The sequence below is a fragment of the Capsicum annuum genome, chromosome 9, assembly GCF_002878395.1.
Source record: "Capsicum annuum cultivar UCD-10X-F1 chromosome 9, UCD10Xv1.1, whole genome shotgun sequence".
Lineage (NCBI taxonomy): Eukaryota > Viridiplantae > Streptophyta > Magnoliopsida > Solanales > Solanaceae > Capsicum > Capsicum annuum.
Genome location: NC_061119.1, coordinates 102,957,874 through 102,982,036, shown reverse-complemented (window position 1 = coordinate 102,982,036; position 24,163 = coordinate 102,957,874). Strand labels below are relative to the sequence as shown.

Genomic DNA, 24,163 nt, shown 5'->3' with positions numbered 1-24,163 from the left:
GAAAAAAAAAAAAAAAAAAAAAAAAAAAAAAAAAAAAAAACCACCAAGTAATTCCCTACACTAGCGACCCAATCTGGCCCTACTCTTCTGCCGTAATTCGCGTCTTCCAGACCTTCCTATCTAGGGTCATGTCCTCGGTGAGCTGTAACTGTTCCATGTCCCGCCTAATCACCTCACCCCAGTACTTCTTCGGCCTACCCCTACCCCGCCTAAAACCATCCAACGCTAGCCTCTCACACCTACGGACCGGGGCATCCATGCCCCTCCTCTTCACGTGTCCGAACCATCTCAATCGTGCTTCCCGCATCTTACACTCCACTGAAGTCACACCAACCTTCCACTGAAGTCACACCAATCATAGATCAATACCCCTTATAAAAAAAACATTTTCATGCCCACTACTCAACCTCAACCTAGATCCCAAATTAGCCTAGCCCTATTTTGTTTGTTCTCGGCCCAATAGCTCTTGTCAGCTTAATAAGAACTTATGCGACCATGGTACAGGAAATTACATGGGATGGCCCCCATAGTGGGTGGCTTTAGTTTTTTGTCCCCCGTAACAAGTCTTTACAAAACTAGTTTTCCTTGTTCTTTATGTATAGTACAAGTACATTTTTGTCCCTTTACACCTCAAATGTTTTTCAAACTTTTCATGCTCATTTGTCTCCCAATTTCTATTTTTATTTCTTTTATTTTTACTTTTTTTTCTTTAAAAAATAAGCTATTTTTAGTAATTGTTATTTGGAAATAAGAACTTCTCTCCTCCAAATTAGCCTTCTCCGTCGGAGCTTTCTCAGCGACGGCGGGGTTTTTTTCTTCTCCTCCGACTTCTTTTCTGTTGGCTTCTTCTTTGCCTTTGGGGCCATTGAAACATATTTGACACAACAATTTTCACTGCTTTTATGACAATCCCTGATTCATTCTTTTTTGGACGTCTTCTATTGTTGACCGGAATTTGAAGGCGTCACCAAGAATTAGTATCTCCCATCGGTCGCTGCCAGAAATTAAGTCACTGACGTTCTTTCCGGCAAACCTGGCATATTCTCCGGCGAGTCCAATCTGTCCAGCGGCTTTCTCCCCTGTTTTTTTGTCTTCTTTCCTCTTTCTTGCAGGTACTACCAGTGCAGGAGTCCCCAACGTTTCCAGTTTCCCGGACGAACAAACGTGAGGCATCTCTGGTGACAACACGATTCCGGTAACCAATTTTCGCCACAATTTGCCGGAATTAGGCGACTCAACCAAGTAAACAGACCTAGCTTCAAACAGGTGCACTCGCTCCATTTCGTCTAGCCATATATTGTTTTCTTGGTTCTTGTGCGGCTACTGTTTGCCTTGTTTAGTGTTTCGATTCCCCTTTCTTCGTGCCGTGGCTGAATATCTTGTTTGCGAGTGTCGAATTACTTGTTTATTTCTATATCCCATAGTAGCAGTTACTATCCGGTGTGTTGTTAATTTTGCTTATACTTCAGTCATATTTTGATTTCGTTTACTTCGAAAGAAGAATAACTATCTTGTTTGGGGGTGACGATTTACTTGTTTATTTCTGTATTTCATATTAGTGTTTTACTTGTTTATTCTACTTGTCTGATTACCTTGTCTGATTACTGTTACCTGATTTACTAGCATATTTACTTATTGTGGTAGTATAGTTCCCGTTATTGATTGTTGTTTATCAAGACTTGCGTTATATTATTGGGTTTGTTGCTTTCTATATATTATAGATTGTTATCTGTGTCCTTAGCATATAGTGGGCACAGATTCAAGCTCCTTTATTGATTTAATTATAACCAGTGTGTCCTTTTAGTCTTTTCTTTATCCCCATTTATTATCTTTCTTCCTTTTTCTTTTCTTCCTTCTTCCCCTATTTGCGTAGTGGCTGTGATTGGCGATGGTAGACTAAGGTCATGTCATAGGTCGGGGGCGAGGTTGGGTGGTGTTAGGTCTGGGTCGGCTCTAGGATCGAGTTTGGAGTTAGGGGCAAAGGGTAGTAAGGTTAGGTGGGATAAGGGAGCTTCTAGGTTGCGAGTTGGGTCTTGGAACATAGGAACTTTGCAGAGTAAGTCTATAGAGCTGGTGAAGATTTTTAGAAAGAGGAGGGTTAGTATAGTGTGTGTCCAGGAAACTAAATGAGTAGGTACTAAAGCCAGAGATGTGGATGGATATAAGTTGTGGTACTCGAGTAGCGTGAGACATAAAAATGGGGTAGGTATTTTGTAGATGAAGAACTTAGGGAGCAGGTGGTAGAGGTTAAGAGAGTTAGTAATAGGTTGATGTCTATTAAGTTGGTCATTTTAGGGTCTGCGGTGAACATTATTAGTGCCTACGCCCCGCAAGTAGGTTTGGATGAGGAGGAGAAGGACTTTTGGGAGGTTTTAGATGAGGTGGTGAGCAGCATCCCGAGCACTGAGAAGCTTATCGTGGGAGGGGATTTCAATGGGCATATTGGGTCTTTGTCGAGAGGCTATGATGATGTGCATGGCGGTTTCGGTTTTGGGGAGAGGAATGAAGGAGGAGCTTCTCTTTTGGATTTTTCTAGGGCTTTCGGGTTGTGGATAGCGAATTTGAGCTTTTCGAAGGAGGAACACCTTATTACGTTTCGTAGTTCAGTGGCCAAGACTAAGACTTTTTACTTCTTAGGAAAGGGGATAGAGCGCTATGTAAAGACTGTAAAGTCATACCTAGCGAGAATCTTTCGACTCAGCATACGTTATTGGTGATGGACTTGGTTATCAATAAGGGCAAAATGAAGAGAAGTGTGGAGGCTCGGCCCAAGATTAAGTGGGGTAGCTTGACTTTGGCTAGTGCTTTGGAAATAGAGGAGAAGTTGAAGAGTAGGAGGGCTTGGGAGAGTAGGGGGGTGGATAGTATGTGGGCGACGACTGCTAATTGCATTAGGGAGACCGCTATAGAGGTGTTGAGTGTCTCGAGAGGTCGATCTGGAAAGCATCGAGGAGACTGGTGGTGGAACGAAGAGGTTAAGAGAAAGGTGGAGTCTAAGAAGGTGGCTTATGCTAAGTTGGTTAAGAGCAAGGATGATTAGGAAAGGCAGACGAATAAGGAGGAGTATAAGGTAGCTAAAAGAGAGGATAAGTTAGAGGTTACGACGGTCAAGACCGCAGCATTTGAGAGCTTATATGCGGCTTTAGAGGAGAAAGGCTAAGATAAGAAGTTGTATAGGCTTGCCAAGGCCAGGGAGCGGAGGGCTTGTGACCTTGACTAAGTGAAGTGCATCAAAAGAGAGAATGGTACAGTGTTGGTTGAGGATGCTTTCATTAGGGAGAGGTGGTAGTCCTATTTTCATAAACTTTTGAACGACGAGGGGGGCAAAGGTTTCGTGTTGAGGGACTTGGAGAAATTTGAGGAGTGTCGCGATTTTGGTAATTGTAGGCGTATCAAGGTCGAAGAGGTCAAGGGAGTTGTTCGCAGGATGCGGCGGGGTAGGGCAACGGGGCCAGACGAGATTCCAGTGGGTTTTTGGAAGAGCACTAGCGGGGCAAGTTTAGAGTGGTTGACAAGGTTGTTTAACATTATTTTTAGGGCGGCGAAGATGTCTGAAGCGTGGAGATGGAGTACGATGATTCCAGTGTATAAGAACAAGGGAGACATCCAGAGTTGCAACAACTATAGAAGTATTAAGTTGTTGAGTCATACTATTCAGGTTTGGGAAAGGGTGGTAGAGTTGAGGATGAGAAGGATCATGACGATCTCTGAGAATCAGTTCGGTTTCATGCCAGGTCGCTCGACCACTGAGGCCATTCATCTTGTGAGGAGATTAGTGGAGTAGTTTCGGGAGAGGAAGAAGGACTTGCACATGGTGTTTATTGATCTTGAGAAAGCATACGACAGAGTTTCCAGGGAGATTCTGTGGAGGTGCTTGGAGGCTAGAGGGGTGCCTATGGTGTACACTAGGTCGATTCAGGATATGTATAATGGTGCGAAGACTCGTGTGAAAATGGTAGGTGGAGATTCAAAGCACTTCCCAATTGGATAGGGTTGCACCAGGGATCGACTCTTAGCTCATTTTTATTTGCCTTGGTGATGGATGTTTTGACGCGACATATTCAAGGGGAGGTGTCTTGGTATATGTTATTTGCAGATGATGTGGTACTGATTGACGAGACTCCGAATGGAGTTAATGATAAGTTGGAGATTTGGAGACAGACGCTTGGGTCTAAAGGATTTCGGTTAAGTAGAACCAAGTCGGAGTACTTGGAGTGTAAGTTCCGTGATGTGTCGCAAGAGGCTGGAGTGGTTGTAGAGCTGGACTCTCAGGCCATTCAGAAGAGTGAGAGTTTCAAGTATCCGGGGTCTATGATTCAGGGCAATAGTGAGATTGACGAGGATGTCACGCATCGTATTGAGGCAGGGTGGTTGAAATGGAGGCTTGCTTGGGGAGTTCTATATGATAAGAAGGTACCCCAAAGCTTAAAGGTAAGTTCTACAGAGTGGTAGTCCAGCCGGCTATGTTGTATGGAGCGGAGTATTGGCTACTTAAGAACTCCCAAACCCAAAAGTTGAAGGTGGCAGAGATGCGAATATTGCGATGGATCTGTGGACATACCAGGAAAGATAGGGTGAGGAATGAGATTATTCGGGAGAAGGTGGGAGTTGCCTCGATGAAGGAAAAGATGCAAGAAGTGAGGTTATGTTGGTTTGGGCACGTGATGAGGAGGGGCTCTGATGCTCCAGTGTGAGACACTGGCTATGAATGGTTTTAGACGGGTAGAGGTAGACAGAAGAAATATTGGAGAGAGGTGATTAGGCATGATATGAAGCAGTTACAGATTACGGAGGATATGACCCTTGATAGAATGGAGTGGAGGACGCGGATTAGGGTAGAAGGTTAGGGGGTGGGAGTGTGTCGGTAATAGTAGGGGAGCGATCTTTGTGTCTAGAGTTTCTTGTTTGTAGTGTTGTGGCTATAGTATTATCGTGTGGCTATTTTGCATACCGTACTAGTTTATATGCACTTATCTTTGGTGTTTGTTATACAGTTAGTTTATTTTGCGTACCGTACTAGTTTATATGCACTAACCTTTTGTGTTTGGTATACTGTTATCGATCTTAAGCCGAGGGTCTATCGGAAACAGCCTCTCTACTTCTCATGAGGTAGTGGTATGGTCTGCATATACACTCTACCCTCCCCAGACCCCACTATATGGGAATACACTGGGTATGTTGTTGTTGTTGTTGTTGTTGTTTATTCTTACTTTTTTATTTTTCCTTGATTTTTATTTTTTTCTTATTTTCATTCATTTTTCTCAACCTTTATTTTTCTTTTACTTGTTTTTTTCTCTATCTTGTTTTTTTCTCAATCATTACTTATTTCTTCATTTCTTTTTTTAATTCATTTGTCACAACTTTTTTAAATCATTTCTCATTTTTATTTCTTCATTTGTCCCTTTTTTTTTCTTTTTTAAATTTATTTGTCTCAACTTTTTTATCATTTTTTATTTTTTTCTTTTCTTTTTCATTTTTCTCAAACTTTATTTTTATTTTTTTCTTCTCATTTTGTTTTTCTCAATCTTATTTTTTTCTTTTTTTAAATTTTTTGTTCTTCTCTTTTTTCTTAACCTTATTTTTTTCTCTTTTTTTTTCTTTTTTCTCATTTCTTTTCTTTTCTCTATTTTGTTTCTTCGATTTCTTCTTTTTTCTCAACTTCTATTATATTTTGCTAATAAATAGAAAGTTGAATAATCAGCGACATCAAAATAAATTTAAGGGCATGACTTGTTGTTTGGGAGTCCTTTAAGATAAGTCTTGCCTCTAAGGCAAAAGTTATAAAACATCTCATACATCAAGACACGATGTGGTAATGTCAACTCTTGCTCATGAGACGTAGCTTGCTGTTTGAAAGTCCTTGGACTATTCGTGCCTCTAATGTAAGAGTTATAAAACATCTCATAAAATCAAGACATAATGTAGTAGTGTCAACTCTTAACCACGGGGCATAACTTGTTGTTTGAAAGTCCTTGATTTATAAACATTTCATAAATCAAAATACAATATGGTAGTGTCGACTCTTGCCCATGGGACATAACTTGTGAGCTAAGTTTAGTCTCTAAAGCAAGAGTTATAGAACATCTCATGAATCAAGACAAGATGTGGTAGTGTCAACTCTTGCCCATGGGAGGTAACTTCTTGTTTGAAAGTCCTTGAACTATATCGTGTCTCTAAGGCAAAAGTTATAGAACATCTCATAAATTAAGACATAATATGGTAGTGTCAACTCTTACCCATGAGGCATAACTTGTTGTTTGAAAGTCCTTGATTTATAAAACATCTCATAAATCAAGACACAATGTGTTAGTGTCAACTTTTGAACATGAGACGACCTTGTTGTTTGAAAGTTTTTGGGTTGAGTCTTGCCTAGAAAACAAGATTTATAGAACATCTCATAAATCAAAACACAATGTGGTAATGTCAACTCCTGCCCATGGGGCGCAACTTGTTGCTTGAAAGTGTTTGGTCTACGTTTTGCCTATAAGGGAAGAGTTATAGCGCATCTCATAAATCAATGCATAATGTGGTAGTATCAACTCTTGGCCATGGGTCATAACTTGTTTGATGGTCCTTGGACTAAGTCTTGCCTCTAAGGCAAGAGTTTAGAGCATTTCATAAGTAAAAAACACAATGTGGTACTGTTGACTCTTGCCCAATATACGTAACTTCTTGTTTGAAAATCCTTCGGATAAGTCGTGCCTCTAAGGCAAGATTTGTAGAACATCTCATAAACCAAGACATAACGTGGTAGTGTCAACTCTTGCACGTGGGGCATAACTGTTTGTTTGAAAGTCCTTGAGCTAAGTCTTGCCTCTAAGGTAAGAGTTATAAAACATCTCATAAATCAAAATACAATGTAGTAGTGTCAACTCTAGCCCAGGAAACGTACTTCTTGTTTGGAAGTCTTAAGTCTTGCCTCTAGGATTAATAAAACATATCATAAATCAAGATACAATGTGGTAGTGTCAACTCTTGACCATGAGACATAATTTGTTGGTTGAAAGGAATCAAAGAAAAGAAAAGAAGAATAATAAAAGTTGCGAAAAAAATATTAAAAAAGAAAAATAAAAAAATAAAAAAAAAAAGAGAAAATATAGAAGTTGAGAGGAGAAAAGGAAAACATAAAGGTTGAGAACGAAAGGGGAAAAAAAGACAAAATAAAAATAAAGGCAGAGAAAAATAAAAAAATAAAAATGAAAGAAAAATAAAAAAGAGGAAAAAAATAAAAATAAAAGTTGAGAGGAGAAAAGAAAAAAAGTAAGAGTTGAGAAAAACTTCTTTTAAAAAAAAAAAAAAAAAAGCAAAGTAAAATAAAAAAGAAAGAAAAATAGAAGTTGAAAGATAAATAAGTATTGTTTAGAAATATTTGAAATATAGAGGGGTAAATAGGTAATTGTTCTATATACAAAAAAGAAGGAAGGTTAGCTTTGTAGGACTTTTCTAACAGGGGACAAAAAAACAAAGTCACCCATTATTAAGGCCATTTATGTAGTTTACCCACCATGGTATCTATTAGAATATGAGTAGGAATAGGAATAGCATATAGAATCCTACTTGAAAAGGGATTGTAATGTAGTGTCCTGTTAGGAACAAGATTGGAATGTAGTGTATAAATAGGGTCTCAATGTAATAATGTAGTTACAACAATTCAATAATATTTTTCTCACATGGTACCAGAGCCTCTACGATCCTGGGACCAGTGGCCTAACTTTTGCTAACATGATCATTGGTCAGACGGGCAGCATATATGGGTTATAGCCGCACGCCAGCCCTTTGATTCTCTATCAAGATCGTAGAGGCTCTGATACCATGTAAAGAATAAATCTTGAGCCTAACCCAACCTCAAAAGCTAGCTCATGAGGGAAGATTACACAAGTCCATATAAGGAGACCAACTACCCATCCTTTTCTGATGTGAGATACTTAACACTCCACCGCACGCCCAGGCCCATATCAAATCTTTGTGCACCAATGCTAGCCCCCATATTATATTATTCACGCTCCATTTAACAAGGACTGGCCGTGCGGGGAGTGTTAAGTATCCCACATCGGAAAAGGGATGGGTAGTTGGTCTCCTTACATGAACTTGGCAATCCTCCACTCATGAGCTAGCTATTGAGGTTGAATTAGGCCCAAGATCCATTCTTTACTTGGTATCGGAGTCTCTACGATCTTGGCAGAGAATCAAATGACTTTCGTTGCCGGGGGCGGCTATAACCCATATATGTCACCCTCTGGCCAATGATCATGTTAGCAAAAGTTAGGCCACGCACTTCTTTCCCCTACTTTCTCATATATCTAATTTGTGTAGCACCATGCATCTTTCTGGTGACTACTTTTTCATATCATATTTGCGGAGCACCGTGTATCTCTCTGGACTACTCATATTTAATTTGCATAATACCGTGCATTTTTTCGAACTACTTTCTTATGTCCGGGTTGCATAGCTCCGTGTCTCTTTCTGGTGACCCTTTAGATTTGATTTGCGTAGTTCCATACGTCTTTACGGTTACTCCTTAGATTTGATTTGCGTAGGGTCGTGCCATCATTCCGACCTTATCCATATAAGTTCTCTTTTTCAATAGGGTCGTGCTGTCATTCCGACCATACCGATATAATTTCTCTTTTTCAGTAGGATCTTATCATCATTCTGACCCTACCCATATAATTTCTATTTTTTAGTAAGGTCGTGTCGTCATTACGACTCTACCCATATAATTTCTATTTCTCAGTAGGATCATGCCATCATTCCAACCTACCCATATAATTCTCTTTCTCAGTAGGATCGTGTCATCATTCCGACCATACCCATATATATTTTTTCTCAAATGGTGACCACTTTTCAACCATCAAATCTAATAATTCGGCGCGTGAGTATGTTCCGGCCAGTTCTTCGGTGACATTCTTGTTCAAGATCTACTCATCCCTTGATTTCGAGATGACCCATATATTTTATACCAGTTTTCGACAATTTTCCAGCGACACCGACTTTTTGGCGATGTTAACTATTTTTTGGATCACTTTTTCAATTTGTTTCATTTTAGTTGAGGTCTCACAGACGTCCAAAGCAGCCTTATCAATTTTCTTGCAAATATCTTCACCAAGCCCCTCACCGATCCTCGTATTAATTACATCCGTAACAAGCTTGGTACATATGTATTTTATGCACCAGTTTAAGGGGGAGTGTTAGAATATGAGTAGGAATAGGAATAGCATATCGATACCTACTTGGAAAGGGATGGTAATGTAGTGTCCTATTAGGAAAAAGATTGAAATGTAGTGTCTATAAATAGAGTCTCAATGTAATAATGTAGTTAAAACAATTCAATAATATTTTTCTCCTATATTTCTCACAGTATCCACATTGGGTTGGACTTGGTTTATAACAATACTCTTGTCCTCAAGGTTCAAGTCAAGAAGTCCCACAACAAAGAATAGTGATAAGCTCGAAGTAGCTATATAAACTTCCTCAGGTGCAAAGGCCACTAGTTGGTAGGTCCACTTGGATCTTAATAACAAACTGGTAGTCTCATATGTGCTAACAACACCCGTGCATGCAATGTTGTTCACAAATCCTTCAACATGAGAAAAGAATGATATGTACTTTTCTGGTGTGAAAAGTACAATTATAACTACATATGCAGCAACATTAACCTATCCAATTGGATGCAATACCAGTAAGCCAGCTCCAGAGAACAAGCGTAATTCCTTTGGAAAAAAATCAAGTATCTTAGCCTTGGAGAGTGTTAAGTATTCCACATCGGAAAAGGAATGGGTAATTGGTCTCCTTAAATGGACTTGAGCAATCCTCCCCTCATGAGCTAGCTTTGAGGTTGAGTTAGGCCCAAAATCCATCCTTTACATGATATCAAAGTCAGGCCCATCCCAAATCTTTGTTCACCGATGTTGGGCCCCATACTATACTGTCCACGCTCCAGTTAACGAGGTCTGGGCATGCGGGGGAGTGTTAAGTATCCTACATCGGAAAAGGGCCCCTCATAAGCTTGCTTTTGAGGTTGAGTTAGGCCCAAGATCCATTTTTTACCGAGAGTATTTGAAGGAGTGGTATGTATGCTTTCACTGAAGTAGTTGGTGGTGATATATTGACGGTGTTCCTCTTAAGATACTGCACAGAAACTGAGCATGCTTTCCAATGGAAGTAAGCAACGATTAGCACAATGCTAGGTAACCAAAAACTGGCAGTAATTAGAGAAAATGATAACTTAATGCTTGAAAATCCACAAATGAAATAGACACAAAGAGACAAAGGGCCATCATAATTGCTCTTGACGAAGTGAGCATCGTTACTATACAGATTGTCGACAGTGGGTGCAAGGCCAGAATCAACATTCCAAAGTAGTAGCATGCAACAACTTGCTGAAACAATAACCGTGGTCACACATCTCTAAAGAATGCATATCCAGGTGTGGCACCTTATTTTCATTACCAATGCTAACAACAAAATAAAAGATTTTCTTCTCCAAGTTAATACATTTGCCTTTGGTGCCAATACTATCAGGTAGCAGGAAAGGGCTCTTTCAGCAATATAAAAGAGTGAAAACTTTGCAGCTATTGTCGAACCAGATTGCAAGATGTCGAGATTCACACACCAAGACTGTCCGGGATCCCACACTCTAGACATAACGTTAGTATGCAAAATAAGAAAAGAATGCCAAAACATTTCCGCAATCGTAGTGCATCCACGCTATGTAATCTGTCAGAGCCATGAACGTGAAACTTTGCTCCGATCCACACATAAAGATACTTTGCAGTGAAATGAATGGGTAAAGTAACAAATTTAGCCCCAAGATCCAAGGGAAATTGACTCAAATTAAGTTGATCATTGAATCTCACAGTACTACCACTTCGTTGTAGCGAGTGATCAATTACCATAAAGAATGGGTGCCAAAATTGTAATGTAAAATCGATAGATGCACGAACATCATTTGCCTTTACTGTCAGCCTGCTCAACTATTGTCTTTCTACAAGGAAAAGCACCTCCATGTAAAACAAAACCTACTTGCCCTTGGAGTTTGGAGAACATCAATGAGGTGGGATAATTGTTCCTGCAGGAATCGTACTAATTTTGGACGATGTATACTATCCTAAGTTAAGTTACAGTTAGCTTTAGCTTCCACGTCATAACTGGTAGGGAACCTTCGACAAACACCTGCTCGGCCCCGAAGTCTATATCATCCAATTTTAATTCCACCATCACCATCTCATCTGCAACAACCAACTTAGCGAAATAGGCCCGAAAACCAGATTGAACCCTTTGAGGAAATTTGTGAAACATATGGTGCTCACTGTGTTCTAAACTTGCAGCTACTGCATCTTCTGGAAAGGCATCTGAATATTCATTCACGACTGGGACTGATTCGAGACTGGGAGTTTCAAAACTAGTACCCTTAATTTGAACAAGATGATAGACACATCCTTTAGATATCATTTTCCTTGCCCAAAGGTAGGAAATAAGCTGACCTTTGAAAGCCAAAGTGCTACCCCTCAACTCTAGGACAGGTTCATTCGGAAACTAAAACTGGACTATTCTATTTCTGCAGTCAACTGTGGCATAGCAGGAATGAAGTCAATCCATGTCGAGAATGACATTAAAATCAGTCATCTCTAATTCGACTAAGTCTGCTAAAGTGATTTTCTAAGATACCATAATCTGAGTTTCTGTATACCCGTCGGGCTATGATGGTTTTACCCACTGGGGTAAAGACTGAGAAAGGCTCTGCTAGAATTTCGGGACTGACTCCGAAATCAACTGCTATATAGGGAGTAACAAAAGACAAAAAAGCTCCTGGATCTAGCAAAGCGTAAACATGCATATGAAAGATCTGTAACGTACCAGTAACAACATCAGGAGAATTTTCCTGATCTTGTCGGGACTGAAGAACATAGAGTCTGTTTGGGCATTGCCAACTAGTAGCACTGGAGGTGGCACCCTGCTGGTTTGGGAGACCGGACTGCGCTAAAACGGTTCTGCTGACCCTGAGAACCTGGCTGAGGACAGTCTCTGACTCTGTGGCTTGGCTTACCACATCCGAAACAAATACCACTGCCAGTTTTGCAAATACCCTGATGGTGCTTGCCACAAGTCTGGCAAAGAGGATAGGTGCGGGCACTGCTAACACTGCCCTGAGACTTAGAGCTTGGCGCTCTATCTCTATTACCGTCCCTGAACTTAGAAGCAGGAGCACTGGCTGAAGAAGGAGCTGGAACTGATGACTTAGGACGAAATTGAGAACGGTTTCCTCCCTCTGACTTAGGCTGAGACAAGTTAAAACTACCTGTCCTAGCTCTCTTATTCTGCTTCTCCCCCATCTTCATCTTTTGCTCTTCTATCTGATGAGCATGGGTCATAAGCCTAGCTATGTTCATGTCACTATTCAACATCGCAGATCTGCACTCATTGACTACACTATCATTCACCCCAAAAACAAACTTACTCATCTTAGCCCTGCTATCTGCAACCACATGAGGAACATATCTGGCTAATTGAGTAAACATAAGAGAATACTCTTTCACCGTCAAGTTGCCTTGCCTGAGGTTGATAAATTCTAACACTTTAGCTTCTCTCAGCTCTAGGGAAAAGAATCTAGCTAAGGATGCAGTAGCAAACTCCTCCCACTCAATAGGCCCTGCATCTACAGCCCTCTCTGACTTCCACTACTTGTACCAAGTGTGAGCAACATCCTACAACTGATATGCATCTAGCTCCACACTCTCACTAGAAGTAACCGCCATGATATCCGTAACCTTCTGAACTTGAGCAAGAAATTCCTTGAGGGTCCTCATCTGACTTAGACCTAAAAAGGGATGGAGGATTCATTCGGGTGAAGCCCCAAATTCTGGTTGTAGCTGAATTGGCCACTGGGATGGCCGGAGCGACAACCGATCATTCATTCTGGGCAGCAACCGACTGAGCAAGGGTAGTGAATTTAGCTCTGAACTCTGCATGAGAGACATGTTCGCCCAAAGGTCTTCGGGCTGAGGGGCTGGCTAATTCCCATTTCTTCTTTTAGGAGGCATGTTTGTAGAAGAAAGGGAGAAACGAATTAGACCAGATTGAGAGATTTACTGGAGATTATGGTCACTGGCACGACATAAATACGGAAAGAAGGGAAACTATTCCTAAAACATCTTCTAGCCTCATGTACATAAATGTGGCGCGCAACACACCACTATACAAGACTCTACTAGCTGCGGCTTTCAGACTTCCTAAGACACTATTGAACCTTAGGTTCTGATACCATGCTTGTAACGCCCCGAATCTGGCAATCGGAATGCTATACGGTGCTCATGAACCCGAAGGACCACAAGCTAACCCATGACTGATATCTGTACCTATACACTGCATAATATACTGTATAAATGCAGAGATAAAGGCTAAAAGGCCATATGGTTCAAAGATCTGATAAAACATAACATCTGAGGATATGGTATATCAATACCAAAACAACTGAAATAACTGTCTAAACATGCTAGTCTGAAAGCCTCTAAACTGTCTGAATAAGGAGTTGATGGGACATGCCCCCAACTAACTCCAACTACTGAAATAAATTAATAAATGAGATAATAAAGTAATGTTCATGTCCTCGACGATGAGGACTCACTGCCAACTCTGACTGCTGAGACTGGAATGCTACTAATGCTCTGGAGCTCATGCTTCTGAACCTATGGTATAAAACACCATAGCGCAAATGCGTCGGTACGTTTGAATGTACTGGTATGCATGTGAGGTAGGCTGAATGCAAAGGGTTCGCATGCATGAACTATACTAACTAACTGAATAACATGAACGTGAGAATACATGCATGAATACATAATAACTGTAACTGAGCTCGTGATAACATGAATACTGAGCCTGAGTACTGATAACATGAGATACTGGTAACTATATAACTGACATAACTAATACTGAGCGACTGTATCTGATAGTCTAGTTTCTGATGGAACTAGCTGAGTTCCGTACTGTTCTGAGTTGACTGTATCTGATAGTCTTGAAATTCTAAAGAACTATCTGAGTTCTATTACTAAGACTGAATGACTGTATATGACAGTCCTGATTCTTCAACTGAAACTGTGGGAAGTAGTTATCTAACCGACATACCCCAAATAACGCAATATAGCTGAGTTGGGGTCCAATCTGTAACCCCAATTAGAGAGGTGTCAATACCGCGCCACTTGTAAGGACAATTTGTGAGTAACCCTCACATAACAGATGACTCTAGTGAGAACGGTAGGAATCCTCATATAACATGTTAAGCCACCTCATCTACCCTCATATAACAGGCTATGATGTCTCAACCTACGCTGGCTACATAGTTCTGGAACGCAAGGATTTCTCCTAAGAATCACACCCTCATATAGCAGGTCGATTCCCATCCTTGAGTTCGTTCGTTGCTAATTTCTACTCCCATCTGGATAGACATTGAACATGATTAACTGAACTGACCGGACTGAGTTAACTAAGTTAGACTGACTGACGGAATACTACTGAGATTACTGAGTTTTCCTGAGTCATGAGACTGACTACATCCTATGGATCATGGCTTAACTGAGAGTATCTTGAAAACATGACACTAATTCTAGGCACACAGCTAAATTTTTGGGTACCAGGACTCGATGGGAAGAAACTAACAAAGCATGACTTTCTTGAATATATGACCACATCAACAATCCATAATATAATAAGTGTGAGAATTCATGAAGTACAAGTTCTAAAGCACCACAATGGCCACACATATATCCATAACTCATTGACTAAGACATTTCATCAAACACTTGACATGCATGAACTTGTACATGAATGGGGATTTCATATTATTATACTAGTATAGCACCTTTCCTTTACATAGGCATTTAATCAAACACATGGGGAGCATGCTTTGGTTATACAATCATCAACACATCTAATAATCATGGATACATCAATCAACTTGTTAATTGAAGGGGTTTATCATGGTTATTATGCAAATCTTCATATACTAGGGTCAATCATTGGAAGAATGTAATTTAAAACATGAATCAAAACCCCACAACATCATGAACATGAAATTTCAATTCTATTTAAATCATGAACATTCATAAATACACTATATTTGGGGAAATTCTATCTGATTTGAATATTAATCATTTAGCAAGTCATCAATAATTCTTCTAGAGACTAGATTTGACTTAAAGAAAGTTTGGGGTATTATAGCATTCCTTATGCTTCGAGTGACCTTGTGCCTGTTTCAATTTTGGATTTCGTTTACGGCACCCATGGGCCCATTCTTGACCCGAAATTTGGGTAGGCTAGGTTACGGTTTTGATGTTAGTTTTTTCAAAACAACACTAAAACATCACCAATTGACCCTTTCGGATAACTCATGGGTGTGGCAAACAAATTAACCTATAACCTCAATTGGACATACCTATTTCTAGGACTATGTCTAAGACATAGCAAATTCATAATCCATCCATATTTCTAAGACAAGGTAAAGGAATAAACTTACATCTAATTATTGTTCACAAATACTTGTCATCCATATCCAATTTTCAAGGATGGTATGGGATCTAAATGAATACCCACATGCCTTATTCAAGGATGATGTGGGATATTTGGGATTCGGAGCTTTCACCCACAAATTCCGATTCAAAATCAAGTATTAGTGTAACCCATCATCATTAACCAAAAATCTACACTAACAATAAAAAACTCATTCGCATTTCCACCCTATTCATACATAACACCACGATAGATATTTGGCTTCTTATGAAATTTGAGAGAAAATATATACCCACATTCACATTTAAAGCATCCATTGAAGATGTAAGCAAGGTGTTCTTCAAATTCAACTTCAATTACAACCAAAATCATTGAAAAATTAACCACAACAATGTTTCCCAATTTAGTAGGGTTTTTACAGTTGCCAAAACTTGAATTCTAATTCAAGATATCCCAAAAGTGAAAGGGTTTGAACTCCATAGAGAATTGGAACTAGCTGTGAGAAATTACATATCTTCCCCTGGGCTATTTTTTGCTCTATCGCAATCACTAGTGCTTGATAGCGATCGTGGCTCCGTGATTGCGGTGATCCCAACACAATTGCCACTTTGACTGTTTTTGATTTGTCGCAATCGAGATCCTTAGACCGTAATCACGGTAACTAAGGGTCAGTTCCTGCTCCACATTTTCTATCTTTTGCACTAACTTTTCCTGTTTTTGTCTCATTTCAGCTTAATTCACTTGTTTTCCTTCATTTACCTATAAACTAGCAAACCATGCAAATTAAGCATTCAAATGGCAGATTCGCCTCATTTACATAATTTAATCATAATAGTGTGCATAGATTTTGATGTATATGAGTGATAAATTTACCACTCATTAACACCCCCAACGTAAACCTTTGCTTTTCCTCAAGAAACACCCCTTCTTACTCAATAAGACTATTAAATTTTAAGCCCATTTATATGACCGAATGATCACAATGTCTTCAAACTTGATTAACACCAACAAGTATCTCTCAAGCATGTGCAAAGCTATTCTGACAACTCCCATAAGCATGAAGCACAATCTCAAAGTCACAAATGACTTTAATGAACAACAATGCAACAATCATTAACTCTCTATAAGTTATTCTCCATCGATAGCGACTCAACTATACTCTTTTGCCTTATTTTCGGAAGATAAGAATTTCACCCGCCTCAATTAGTCTACATGCCTCCTCACAAAAAAGAAATCCCACACACTAAATTCGCTCTCATGTAGCAAGGGATTTAAGTTCAAATATTCACTCTCATAAAGAATATCTCAATGCAAACGAGTATCATACCATATACATGCCCTTCTTTTCAATCGCCACTACTATGAATACATTTTCTTAGTGATATCACTGGTCTTTTTTCAGGCTTGTAATGTAGGCGCGGAGAGAGGGTATGATATCATTTGGAATATAGTGACTAAACCCTCCTTGAATATTTACATCATACTATTCAATCAAACTTTGCACCATGGGCCACTTAATTTATTTCCATCTTCACACATGCCTACTTTAACTACCTTGATTCACCCATTTCTTTTGAAACAATTTTCTTTTCGTGTATTTCTTTTGTCAAATTTATGTTTTTCTTCTTTTGATGATCTCTTTCTTTTTCACTTTTTCACTTACTCTCTTTGAGTATCTTTTAGGCATCCACTTACACTACCATGGACCAAGGTCCCCTATTCCAAAACAACCACCCCCAACATAGGCATTTGGCCTCAAGTTGAATTTTCAAGTTCAAGGAGGGATGGGTTCAAAAAAGGGATAAACTTCAAATGGTTCAAGGCTTGTAATGTGGTTTCTAAAAAAAGGCTTGAAGGCTCAAAATGGGTGACTAAGGGTATTATTCCATGTACGGGTAAGATATTGAGACTAAAGTGGGCTCCTATGTTCACAAAGAAAGCCTAAGATCATTTCACCATACAAACATAATCACGATTAGCCTTGTGAGACTAACAGGGCATGTTCTAGATTCAACAAGAAAGATGAGATTTATACATCTACGCTCACCTCATATGACATGCAAACTATTAAAAGAGGTTCAAATGCATTTCCAACTAGAGACAAAAGGAGGTATTTACCATGTACTGCAAACTAAGAACTTTGGAGTCACAAAAACATGTAAAGCATTGTTACAAAATTATTCACATCTGTGCCTTTGATTTTCAAAATTTTCGGATGGTGGGGGGTGTTTGCTTCGTATTCACACCATGCAAAATTTGCTATCGAGGGAACAAAACCAAGCCAAAATCTCACATTTCTTCTCTCATAAAAGTAATCCATATGGCTGCTCAGACTTCATCATAGGTATACGAGTGATCCCAAAACTCCGATGCTATGGATACTTAGACATCCCCTTCATCTATTGCTCTGAACCCAATCACGACGATTTTCCCACAAGAATGTCGTCACAGAAAGGCTCGTCCGACATCATCACAAACAAGATAAAAATAAAATAAAAATTTAAAACTAAAACAAAACAACAAATCCATATAGTGTAGGCCCCATCAGAGTGCCCAATTATTACAACCCAAAAATAAAAATCATACGAATCAACATAAAAACATCCAACAAATATCTCAAAAATATAGACCAAGGCAAAATAAATGAATACGGAGATGGGAAACCCCAACTAAAAGCTTGCAGTGACCTCACTGCATAATCAATAAAGCATAAAAAGTGTAAAGGGTGCTCCCTGTAACCGCATCAAGGATTGTCGTCGCCCTCGATATATGCATCATCTCCACCACCTCTAACATCATCATGAATCTAACCATGTAGCTGGGACCTTATCATAGTTGTTAGCTCTAGGAGAAGGAAGTCTGTCCTTGTGTTTCAGGACCTTCTAAAGGCCTGTTACCCCCTTCCACATCTTCGTGAAGAATTTATATCTTTTCTTCTTCCTCTTATTCATCATCTCATGAGAATCTATGTTCTCTCCGTATGATTGTGCCAAAGATGAGTAAGCCCTCTCAAGCCTAGAAATAGTGGCTCCCTTTATTTTTGGTCCTCCGTGTACTTCTTATAATTAGACTGAGCAACATAGGAGTGACGGGTGGTGGAAGGCTCTCCCGGCCCCATAGGAGCCTAGCTAAAAACTCCTTGAGTTCCTCATCTTAACCGAGATCTCCTTAAATTTTTCTATTGTAGATGGCCTTCAAGAGTCTGTATCCTCATTTATCAACTTGCCTAAGTCGATCTTTCTTTTCTTGGTCTACCCAAGTGCGCTTTCCCCAAATGTTAAAAGAGGGTAGATTGGGGTTTTTGGATGCACCCAAGTATCTCTGGAGTACTCCTCAACCATGGTTCTCCTACACAACTCAGTAATCAAGGATGGAAATAAGAGCAAGGATCTGCATTTGAGCTTTAAATATTGCATGTCTAAGAGAATGAGGCACCCAACATTCAGAGGAATGTTATCCAAAATACATGCAATCATTCGGGCTCTCACATCAGGGACCTAGGTCATATTGGTTCAAGGAGAAATTCGGCTCAAATGATAGCGAACCAAATCCAAGCCTTATATGTGAATTCATGAAGTGATATACCCATCATCGTGGTGGACTACAAAACCTATCTATTGGGACACAACTTATCTACAATCCAGCTCCTGGGTTCATAACCATTAACCTTATATGACTTCATGTCAGCATCCGGTAACGCATTGATGACATTTATCTGCTCAGCCCCCAAGTTAACGACTTTTCCTTGGATCCTCATAACTGTGTCTGAGATAGAGACTATGCTGAGATTTTTGTAGAAATCCCTCAACCAATGCTCATTTATCCGACATGGATACGAGGCAAAGCATCTTCACCCGGTGGCCACCAAGCAGTTGTGAAAGGTCGGGAGTTTCTCCGGCACTATGTCCAAGCAGATGCCTCTCTTTGGGAGTAACTTGGTTTTGGTCAAGCCGACATAGTACAGGTTTTGGCACTCAGCATCTATGAAATAAATTATGTTGTAGTCTCCCATCTTTGTCTTTATAAATCGGAGAACAACTCAAAAGCATTAATTATAAATATTTACATATTAAAACTATGATATGTTATTCAATAAAGGTAATGGATGGTGCCTTAGCAATTTCTGGGCAAGTAACGGACTTGAAAGATTTTTGGCCTTAGATGGAAAATATCCTTAATTGTCGCAATTGCAGCCACTAAGCCGTGATCGGGCTAACACGATTGCGATCCTATAACCGCGATGGTGGTAACTGAAGCATGGTCGACCAAAATATTCAAAACTTAAAAATTCCAATTTCAATGCCCATTTGTGGTCCAAATTAAAAATTTACATTATGAATAAGAAACATAGGCCCTAGATGTTCGATCATGCCCTTAGAACATATGAGAACATTTAATGAATTTGTTCAAGCATTTAATCAAACACTTGGTGTGCACATATTAATCCTATTATTCTTTGAACAAATTTGGGTACTCAAGACTCCCACATCAATGTACAAACAAATACCAACAACTAAACACCCCAACAAGCACAATTAATTAAAGATTTGTCATGTAAATCTCAAGTTTAGTCTATTCCTAAGACATGAATTCTAAGTCCTACACGTATACAAAAAAGAGAATTTAAAGAACAAATAGGATTGAGGGATGTGGGGGAGGATACCATACACTATTGGATGCGTAAAATATGACCAAACGCGAGTACAATTTGAAAGAATATTTGAAAAGAGTGTGGGGGGGAAAAGGTTGACTGTTCATATTTAAATCTGACTTGACCGCGATCTTGGTCAAAGTTCCACAATCATCGTTACGTGGTAATTGCGATCGCGATAGAACGTGTACCTCGATCGCGGTAATTGAGGCTAGATTTTTAATCCTCTGTTTCTCCTATTTTGTCCACTACTCCAATGCACCACATATTCCCTTACTCATCCTTATTCAAAAAACCTCATAGTGCCATAATTTCATTGATTAATCATAAATAAAAATGAAACCTACTCTACTAATAAAAATTCAAAGGATAGGAGCCACTTTCGTGGCATTAGTGGGTTGCCTCCCACCTAGCGTCTAACTTATCCTCACGGCACGACATTCATCAATTTTTAAGTTTTATCCTTAAGGTATCCTCTATCCACATTCTTGTCCACCACATTAATGACGGACACCATGTGAAGTTCCATTTGTTGTTTTTTAATTTTACAAAACTGAAAACACACTTTATCATTTGGAACTTTAAATTTCATTTCTCCTTGCTCCATATCAACAATTTCTCTCTTGGTTTACAAAAAGGGTCTCCCAAGGATGATGGGTATTTCTTGGTCAATTTCACAATCTAGGACCACAAAGTCCGCCAACAAAATGAAACGATCAACCTTGACCAAGACATCATACAAAACTCCAATCGATTTCTTGATTGAGCAATCCACCATCACGAGTCTCATTCTCGAAAGAGTAGGATTGCCTAAACAAAGCCTTCGATAAATTGCATATGGCATGAGATTGATGCTTGCACCAAGGTTACATAAGGCCTTATCAAATTTGTGAGTCCCAATAGTGCAAGGGATTGCAAGGGAATGAATACTAGTTATTTTCGTCCTCTAACTTTCTCCTCCACATTATCAGTTCCCATTGTTGTATCAATATCACACTTGCAACCAGCGGAAACCATTAAGGCAGTAAATTCGATGGAGTTTGAAGAAATCCCTACAGAATGTTCTAACATTGCAGGAGGGATCTCGAAATTGTCTGTAGAGTTCGAGTTGTCATCATCCAAATCAGAAGCAAAACCCGATACTGCATCCTCCTCTGTTTCACACTTATCCACTAAACATGCAATCACAGCTAAACTTACCTGAGCATCAACAAACTTTTCAAGCAAGTAGAGAGAGTGTTCTGGAAGTTGTCTAGGTGACGGTGCATACGAGAGTGAATCTCATCTATTTTCAATAATAGATCGGTAATGGGAGGCACTCCAACTTCTGGAGCAATAAGTATGCCGTAATGACAAGCCAATTTCTATATGAAATGCTTCCAATCATGGAACTGGTTATTGCGACACAACCAATTAAACCAAGTGAGGGCTTCACCATCGAAGTAAAGGTAAGGAAGAGAAAGCCACATATCTTTAGAAAAGACATGGAAGTTGAAATACCGCTCCAACTGGAAAACCCAAACTGTCAGATCAGAATCTCCGCTAAAGTGACACATCTCGATTGGAGCCGGTGTATGGCTAGAAAATTTGACGTACCCCTCATCCATGAAGTACGAGCAATGAAAACACCAATGTAGCAACCCGAACTTTTTAACACAAACCCGGAATGTATTTATAATCACTGATTACAAGTTACACTTAGAATCCAAACAACAAAATAACAAACTAAGGAGAGAATTACAAGAAAGAAAATAATCTAGAAGGGGATGAGATATGAAACTATAGAAGGAAGACGAGAGATATCAGACTAAGCCAAAGCTTCAACATAATTTTTCATATTCCCTGAATCATATATCAGAACCCCTTATAAAGAAACCATTCTCATGCCCAGTACTCAATCTGAATCCCAAATTACCCTAGCTCTATTGCTTGTTCTCGGCCCAATAGCTCTTGTCAACCCAATAAGAACTTGTGTGACCATGGTATCCACATTGGGTTGGACTTGGTTCATAACAACATGACCCACCTCTAGCTTACCAAAGACATGACCCTAGATAAGAGAATATGAAGGTTGAGGACTAGGGTAGAAGGTTAATAGATAGTCATGTGAGGTCTAGTTTTCCTTATCAGTGGTATTATTTCTCTATTCTCCTACTTTCAAAGACCGATTTTATTATTACCTATTGTTTCCCTTCTTTCGTTCTCATATTTATTAGCTGCTACCGGTATGCTTTATAGTATTTTCTTTTCCTACTTATCTGATAAGCTTCACTTGAGCAAAGGGTCAATTACAAATAGTGTTTTCAAAAGCAAAAAGTGCAAAAAGGGCTCTAAGGTCCGTTGGGGCTTTAATCTCAAGTAAAGCAACGAGCTTCAATGAAGAAAATCACAAAACGAGGAAAATTATAAATATGTATAATAGTCCAAAACTAATAATTATAAGCATGAATGACAAATATATGAACAAATAATTGGAAAAAAAAATATGATAAAGTGAAATATCAATTGTTTAGTGTTTCCTCTTCAGAAGAGGCTCACTGGCAAGGTAAAGTATGCCTTAACACATATTAAGTGCCTCGTGTGCCTTTGATACAGTAGGGGTAATGTTGCGTACACTCCACCCTCCCTAGACCCCACTTGTGCGATTTCATTGGGTATGTTGTATTTATTGTGTTCGATTGTATGAATGTGGTCTCAAGATAGACAAAGTACAATGTACTTAAAGTTGCATGACATTTGTGTGGTACATATAAGCACAATTGTGTATTTAAGCATGTATAAACGAGGGATTCTTGTATCCATATACAAATCTAACCAGATTTACAAGTTAAGTGAGTGTTGGCTAAATTTTATAGCGTTAGGTAAAATTAGGAAGGAAGAAATGTTGTATTCCTTAAGGTTAAAGACAGGATGCAACCGACTCTGGTTAATGAAGTGGATATCATCCCTCTATGCAAACCTCGGTCTTCATGTGCGACTTTTACATAAATACCATATGTCGTTCAGTAAACAACATTTGTACAATTGAACATAGCAAATCACATCCATTATGTTAAATTTGTGTGTCGGTATTCAAATCGAAGTTGCACAGTTGTGGAAGTCGAAGTGAATGCAGATATTGGTGGAATATGATAGCAGGAAGCAAGAAAGAAAGAGAGATTACTTTTTGTTTGGTTGACCCTTGTCTGCAGTCACGGAAGCAAAAGTTCTTACAGAAACATAATTGCGGATTTTCAACTCCAACCATCTCGCTGAAAGCTTTCGAGTAGTATATGGTAATTTGCAGGAGAAAAGGCTGGAGCTGTAGAAGCGACACATTGGTAGCTTCAGCGTCATTTCTCTTAACCACAAGAGGAAATTAGGGGATTCTTCAAGGAGAAGCGCTTTTTCTTTTCTTGTTTTTTCGTGGGGGTGGGTTTGGCGGTTCAGTACAAGCCGTGTTTTAAAAGGTGGTGTTGCCACTCGCTCAAGACTCGCCGCAAAATGCTTCGAGGCTATATGTGGACTTAGTTTTGTGAAGCTTACGTTGATTAGTCTTGAATATGCATAATGCCTATCACGCTCTTTTACCAAAAGATTTAATTATTAGTTCAAAAGGAATTTTCAAATTCAAAAGTGACAAAGGGTGTTTCAAAAAGGAATATAGATTAAAAATGAGAGTCGTCATTTGATATTGAGTTTTAGTGTGCCAAGTCATCCAAAAAATTATTTTCAAAATATTTGATTATGAAAACTGATCCACAAAAAGAGATTCCGACTAAGAAATTTTATTGACCAAGGAAAAGGGTGTGACGCATTCCTTGATTCCATGATTTTAGCATAGTTGGTTCATTGATTCGTATCGACTAAATTGACACTATAAATGAATAGATTCACAGAAACACAAAAAAAACAAACCAATCAAAAGAAGAGTGTAAAATAAAAATAAGGTCCAGTCCAAGTATACTGTCCAAGATTTTTTTAAAAAAAAGTACAAAAATAAAACTATCCTATCCTAACTAACCTAAACTA

At 39.2% G+C, this 24,163-nt stretch overlaps 1 protein-coding gene across 1 annotated transcript in view; it reads right to left on the bottom strand.

Annotated features, from left to right (window-relative positions):
• Positions 1 to 23,707, bottom strand: part of LOC107842396 (putative rRNA methyltransferase YqxC) — a gene marked incomplete at its 3' end in the record, with an annotated part of 51,975 nt that extends 28,268 nt beyond the window's left edge. The window contains 1 exon segment of the mRNA XM_047396928.1: positions 23,316 to 23,707. Coding sequence (XP_047252884.1) covers positions 23,316 to 23,488 — 173 coding nt within the window.
• Positions 23,708 to 24,163: the final 456 nt, after the last annotated feature.